The sequence below is a fragment of the Oryza sativa genome, chromosome 6 (assembly GCF_034140825.1).
Source record: "Oryza sativa Japonica Group chromosome 6, ASM3414082v1".
Lineage (NCBI taxonomy): Eukaryota > Viridiplantae > Streptophyta > Magnoliopsida > Poales > Poaceae > Oryza > Oryza sativa.
Window position 1 is genome coordinate 22,111,430 of NC_089040.1, and position 6,936 is coordinate 22,118,365.

A 6,936-nucleotide genomic window follows, 5' to 3' on the forward strand; every position below is an offset into this window, starting at 1 on the left:
CCGGCACTATGCTAGCGGCACTGATTAGGGAGCCGGCACCAATCCCATTTTGAAAACCGGCACCTTTGAGACCACTGCGAGCCAAAAAAAAAAAGGCTCGATCCATCGGCTCGAATCAAGCCGATGCATCGAGCTCATCCACCCCGCGATGAATCACAATCACAATCAATCATAATCCCCAACTCCCAAATCAATCATAATCCCCAACCCCAATCAAACACATCATATAACAAGAAGCATTGAAGAACATCTCAGAGATCTTTCACTAACACATAAATCATTGAAGAACATTGAAGAAATATTGAAGAACATTGCAGAACAGGGAGGGCGCCGTCACCGCCTCTCAACCCGCCGCCGGGCTGCCACCACCTCCCCTCCCGCCGCATGCCACCTCCCGTCGCTGCCACCACTGGACCACCTCCCACCGCTGCCACCACTGGGCAACCTCTCCGTGGCAGCCGCTGGGCCGCCCCTCCCCGGATACGGCGGGGGGAGGCGGCGGCGGGACTGGATGAGAGTGAGAGAGATAGAGAGGGCGGCGAGCCACCTCTTCGCGACCGCCGCATGCCGCCCCTCCCGCCGCCTCCCGCAGCCGCCTCCCGCCGCCTCCACCGCAGCCGCCGCCTCCCGCCGGATCTGGCGGAGGGGGAGGCGGCGGCGGGACTGGATGAGAGTGAGAGAGAGAGAGGGCGGCGGGCTATCTCTCCACGACCGCCGCTGGGCCGCCCCTCCCGCCACATGCCGCCTTGTTATGACCCGCCTCCCGCCGCTGCCTCCCGCCGCCTCCCGCCGGATCTGGCGGAGGAGGAGGAGGCGGCGGCTGCGACGGAGGGGAGGGCACCGCCCGCCGCCCGTGGGGAGAGATAAAGAGAGCGAGAGAGAGAGAGAGGCGGATGTGAAGTGATGAGACCGAGAGAGAGGGGCTTCAGCGACTCGGTCTTATCCTCTCCCTCGGTCTTATCGGCTCCTCGGCTCGGCTCGGTTTAAAAGGTGTCGTTTTTTTTTAAAACCGACACCTATAATTTATAATAGGTGGCAGCGGGCTGATATACGTGTGAAAGGTTCTGGCCATTTTTAGAAAAACCGGCACAAAATATAATAGATGCAGGTTTTTATTTAGAACCGACACTTATAATTAGTTAAAGGTGCTGGTTTTTTACGATTTAACCTGTGGAGGTGGAAAAAGGCTTATAGGTGCCGGTTTTAGCACTGCCGACACCTGTAGTGACGACACCTATTTGATGTTTTGTAGTAGTGGTTGAAGTTTAGAACGGATATCCGCAATTTGTCGGTGAATGATTTTAGTAATACAGTTCATGGTTAATGAAAAGGATTTTCAATTAGTACATCTTTTGTAGATAATAAGATAAACCACTGGTCACTACCATATGAGGTGCGAGTGATAATGTTATCTTACCTGTTCTGTTATCATGCCACTAACAACGGATTCACACAAGTCCTAATTAACTCACGTGCTGTGCAAATCATCATTACATAGAACAAATGAAACAAAGAACAGAGTACCAGGCAAGTAGAATTAGAGCAAGTACTGTGCACCTTATCACTCAGCCTAAGCTGTCATATAGATTATTATGATGATATTGATGAGAGAGGAGAAACCACTTCTCATGTAAAGTACAATCTTCATATAAATTTTAAGAAATAAAAAAGAAAAGAGAGCAGTGGATTGACAGTAAGTGTATTGGGATAGTGTGAATAAAGATAATACATTGTACTATATGTTAATTCTAAATTAATAAGCATATGATATGAATAAAACTAAAAGTGATTATTACTTCTATTATAAAATTTTCCCTTTAGCAACATCACTAAGGGCCTGTTTAGTTCGCGAAAAAAAAATTTTGGTGTCACATCGGACGTTTGATCGGACGTCGAACACGAATGAAAAAACTAATTTTATAACTCACCTGGAAACCGCGAGATGAATCTTTTGAGCCTAATTAATCCATCATTAGTAAATGTGGGTTACTGTAGTACTTATGACTAATCATGAACTAATTAGGTTTAAAAGATTCGTCTCGCGAATTCCCTATTAACTGTGCAATTTGTTTTTTAATTTATCTATATTTAAATTTGTTTTTTAATTTATCTATATTTAATATTTCATGCATGTAACCCAAAGATCTGATGCTATGTTTTTAGGAAAAAGTTTTTTTTAACTAAACAGGGCCTAATTCACCGGCTAACCTTAAACCTCGTCATCAGTGAACAGTCACAGAAGTTTTGGGAATCCACTCCAGTGGCAAAATTAATCTAACACCCTGGCATCGACCGCCACTCACATATGTCCGTGGGGCCCACACCAAAGACCGTTGACTTGACTAGTCCACTCCTCTTTCACACGTATATCAGCCCGAGCCACCCGTGTACTCCACTCATCACTCCCCACCCCCAACCTCAGCTCGCCGCTCGCGAGGAAACCGGCTCCGCGACGAAAAGAATAATGTCGAACACCTATCTCCCCCTCCTCCCTGCTCTCGTCGCCGGCGTCCTCCTCCTCGCCGCCGGATGCGCCGCCGCCGCCGGCGACCGCGACACGCTCGTTGCCATCAGGAAAGGGTGGGGGAACCCGCGGCACCTCGCGTCGTGGGACCCCGCCTCGGCGGCGGCGGCGGACCACTGCAGCTGGGAAGGCGTGACCTGCTCTAATGCCACCACCGGCGGCGGCGGCGGCGCCGGCGTGGTGACGGAGCTGTCCCTGCACGACATGAACCTCACCGGGACGGTGCCCACGGCGGTGTGCGACCTCGCGAGCCTGACGCGGCTCGACCTCTCCAACAACCAGCTCACCGGCGCGTTCCCCGCCGCGGCGCTGTCCCGGTGCGCCCGCCTCCGGTTCCTCGACCTCGCCAACAACGCCCTCGACGGCGCCCTCCCGCAACACGTCGGCAGGTTGTCCCCGGCGATGGAGCACCTCAACCTGTCGTCGAATCGGCTCTCCGGCGCCGTGCCCCCCGAGGTGGCGGCGCTCCCGGCGCTCCGGTCGCTGCTCCTCGACACCAACCGGTTCACGGGGGCGTACCCAGCGGCGGAGATTGCCAACCTCACCGCCCTCGAGCGCCTCACGCTGGCCGACAACGGGTTCGCGCCGGCGCCCGTGCCGCCCGCGTTCGCCAAGCTGACCAAGCTCACCTACCTCTGGATGTCCAAGATGAACATCACCGGCGAGATTCCGGAGGCGTTCTCCAGCCTCACGGAGCTGACGCTGCTCGACATGTCGGGGAACAAGCTCACCGGCGCGATTCCGGCGTGGGTGTTCAGGCACCAGAAGCTCGAGAGGCTCTACCTGTACGAGAACTCCCTCTCCGGCGAGCTGCCGCGCAACGTCACGACGGCGAACCTGGTCGAGATCGACCTGTCGTCGAACCAGCTCGGGGGCGAGATATCGGAGGACTTCGGCAACCTCAAGAACCTCAGCTTGCTGTTCCTCTACTTCAACAAGGTCACCGGCGCCATCCCGGCGAGCATCGGGCGGCTCCCCAATCTCACCGACCTCCGGCTGTTCGGCAACGAGCTCTCCGGCGAGCTCCCGCCGGAGCTCGGGAAGAACTCGCCGCTCGCCAACTTCGAGGTCTCCAACAACAACCTCTCCGGCGCGCTCCCGGAGACGCTCTGCGCCAACGGGAAGCTGTTCGACATTGTCGTCTTCAACAACAGCTTCTCCGGCGAGCTCCCGGCGAACCTCGGCGACTGCGTGCTGCTGAACAACCTCATGCTCTACAACAACCGCTTCACCGGCGACTTCCCGGAGAAGATTTGGTCGTTCCAGAAGCTGACCACGGTGATGATCCAGAACAACGGCTTCACCGGAGCTCTGCCCGCCGAGATATCCACCAACATCTCCCGCATCGAGATGGGGAACAACATGTTCTCCGGCTCTATCCCGACCTCGGCGACCAAGCTCACCGTGTTCCGGGCGGAGAACAACCTGCTCGCCGGCGAGCTCCCGGCCGACATGAGCAATCTCACCGACCTCACCGATTTTTCAGTGCCGGGCAACCGAATATCTGGCTCCATACCCGCGTCGATCAGGCTGCTGGTGAAGCTCAACTCGCTCAACCTGAGCAGCAACCGGATCTCCGGCGTGATACCGCCGGCGAGCTTCGGGACGCTCCCGGCGCTGACCATCCTCGATCTGTCCGGCAACGAGCTCACCGGCGACATACCTGCCGATTTGGGGTACCTCAACTTCAACTCGCTCAACGTGTCGTCGAACCGGCTCACCGGCGAGGTGCCGCTCACGCTCCAGGGCGCGGCGTACGATCGCAGCTTCCTCGGCAACAGTCTCTGCGCCAGGCCGGGCTCCGGCACGAACCTCCCGACCTGCCCCGGTGGAGGCGGCGGCGGAGGCGGCCACGACGAGCTCTCCAAGGGCCTGATCGTCCTCTTCTCGATGCTCGCCGGCATTGTCCTCGTCGGCAGCGCCGGCATCGCGTGGCTGCTCCTCCGGCGGCGGAAGGACAGCCAGGACGTCACCGACTGGAAGATGACGCAGTTCACCCCGCTGGACTTCGCCGAGTCCGACGTGCTCGGCAACATCCGGGAGGAGAACGTCATCGGCAGCGGCGGGTCGGGCAAGGTGTACCGCATCCACCTCACCTCCCGCGGCGGCGGCGCCACCGCCACCGCCGGCAGGATGGTGGCCGTGAAGAAGATCTGGAACGCGAGGAAGCTGGACGCGAAGCTGGACAAGGAGTTCGAGGCGGAGGTGACGGTGCTCGGCAACATCCGGCACAACAACATCGTCAAGCTGCTGTGCTGCATCTCCAGCCAGGACGCCAAGCTGCTGGTGTACGAGTACATGGAGAACGGCAGCCTCGACCGGTGGCTGCACCACCGCGACCGCGACGGCGCGCCGGCGCCGCTGGACTGGCCGACGAGGCTGGCCATCGCCGTCGACGCCGCCAGGGGGCTCAGCTACATGCACCACGACTGCGCGCAGGCGATCGTGCACCGCGACGTCAAGTCCAGCAACATCCTGCTCGACCCGGAGTTCCAGGCCAAGATCGCCGACTTTGGCCTCGCCCGGATGCTCGTCAAGTCAGGCGAGCCTGAGTCCGTGTCGGCCATCGGCGGCACGTTTGGGTACATGGCGCCAGGTGAGAAATCTCATGTTCATTTCCCAATTCAAGATCCATTTCAATTCTTGTTCCCAATTTAATCAGGTTGACTAATTGAATGTAACCAAGAACCTCAAATTTCTTGTTCATTCATAGATTGAAATTGAATGACTAATTGGAGGAAAACAAAATTCACATTTTGCAGAGTATGGGTACAGCAAGAGGGTGAATGAGAAGGTGGACGTCTACAGCTTCGGCGTCGTGTTGCTGGAGCTGACGACCGGCAAGGTCGCGAACGACGCCGCAGCCGACTTCTGCCTGGCCGAGTGGGCGTGGCGGCGGTACCAGAAAGGCCCTCCGTTCGATGACGTCATCGACGCCGACATCCGGGAGCAGGCCAGTCTGCCGGACATCATGTCGGTGTTCACGCTCGGCGTGATCTGCACGGGGGAGAACCCGCCGGCGAGGCCGTCCATGAAGGAGGTCCTGCACCACCTCATCCGGTGCGACCGGATGTCGGCCCAGGGACCCGAGGCGTGCCAGCTGGACTATGTCGACGGCGCCGCTCCGCTGCTGGAGGCGAAGAAGGGGAGCCGGCGGAGGAGCTCGGAGTCTGGCAGGTGGGACGACGACGACGACGATGACAGCGGCAATTTCGTGGTGCACGTTGTTTAGGGGGCAATCCCGGTGTGCACTAGCACTGTAGAGCGAGTACATAGGTAGAGGAGCTCATCCATGATCCATGGTGGAGCTTTTGCAGAGGAGTTTTTCTCTGATGACGTGGCAGCTCGGAAAACATGAGCCCTTCAGATCTCAGATTGCAGCAGTAAGGTAAATATCCATCCTGCAATCTGTATGTAACATAATCAAGATGTTTAACATGTAATCTTGTAACTGTATCATAAGACGATCTTGGATCTTTTTCGATCCTTGTAATATATTCTAACAGCTAGTTATCTATTCTTGCAGGGGTTGTTTGGTTTGCAATAGCACCAAGTTGAGAGGTTTTGACAAGGAGCACATCACCTAGTAGTGCTCAAGGACCAAACAGATCACAGGTAAATCATCATCTCCAAGCTAAACACTGTCAGGCAGAATGCAATAGTGGATTCGCATCCAACATTCCAAGTTGCATTTCTGAAACTCTGAAACTTGTGGGCACATTTGGATGTTCTGAAGAAAACCGGAGAAAGTTTCGTCGGTCTTTGGAATGGACTGCATAAAATGGGCGGCTGGACTCTAGTGCTGCTGCTGCTACTGCACGCCCGCATGATGAAGCGAACTTGGTGTGGTTCGTTGCTACTGAATGTGACATATGGTGTGAAGGTTTTTTTCAAAGTGGGGGCAGGTTGGTCTGCAGAAACGAACAAATCCATTGGATGGAATCAACTGAACATTCTGAAGAAAACAGTGTGCAAGACAAGAGCATGACTCTGACTCGTGTGCACTGCAGATCGTCAACATGCTTTGGATCTATCTCATGTGCAGCCATACTGGCATCCATCCGGTGGCCAACCTTTATTACAAAACGGTGGCCTGAAGCCCTGAATGCAATGTTGTACAGTTTTCTGAATGATTACTTACTGTTCCATTTGCATACTACGGTACAATACAAGGCTGCCAACCTGAAAAATGTCGGTAGTGAAGAAGTAAAGATGATTTTTTTTTTCCAGGAGGAGATCAAGCTTTGTACATCTCACAGATGTCCGCTAGTACCACAACTGAGCATCAATCTTCTAGAACTTTTCCATTTGGCAAAGCGTTTTTTCACTGAAAATGAAAAGATCTCAGAAACATGAGTTGTATCCTCCTAGCTGATGTTAGTTACATGGCAGAAGTACCGTATATGGTATGC

At 55.0% G+C, this 6,936-nt stretch overlaps 1 protein-coding gene across 2 annotated transcripts; it reads left to right on the forward strand.

The window, feature by feature from the left end:
- Positions 1-2,398: 2,398 nt before the first annotated feature.
- LOC4341290 (receptor-like protein kinase 5) lies at positions 2,399-6,894 on the forward strand. 2 transcript variants are annotated; one of them, XM_066311607.1, is made up of 4 exons: positions 2,399-5,120; positions 5,287-5,912; positions 6,051-6,139; positions 6,261-6,894. In XM_066311607.1, the coding sequence occupies exons 1-2, from the start codon at positions 2,465-2,467 to the stop codon at positions 5,754-5,756; spliced, it is 3,126 nt and encodes a 1,041-aa protein (XP_066167704.1). In that variant the 5' UTR covers positions 2,399-2,464; the 3' UTR covers positions 5,757-5,912; positions 6,051-6,139; positions 6,261-6,894. The 2 variants fall into 2 exon arrangements, with proteins under 2 accessions (XP_066167704.1, XP_066167703.1); XM_066311606.1 differs by having other exon boundaries at positions 6,051-6,894.
- Positions 6,895-6,936: the final 42 nt, after the last annotated feature.

Bases quoted from the DNA above. Each gene is read 5' to 3' on its own strand.
- LOC4341290 (XM_066311606.1), top strand. From the start codon at position 2,465: ATGTCGAACACCTATCTCCCCCTCCTCCCTGCTCTCGTCGCCGGCGTC. The intron at 5,121-5,286 runs GTGAGAAATCTC...CACATTTTGCAG, and splicing joins GTTTGGGTACATGGCGCCAG to AGTATGGGTACAGCAAGAGG.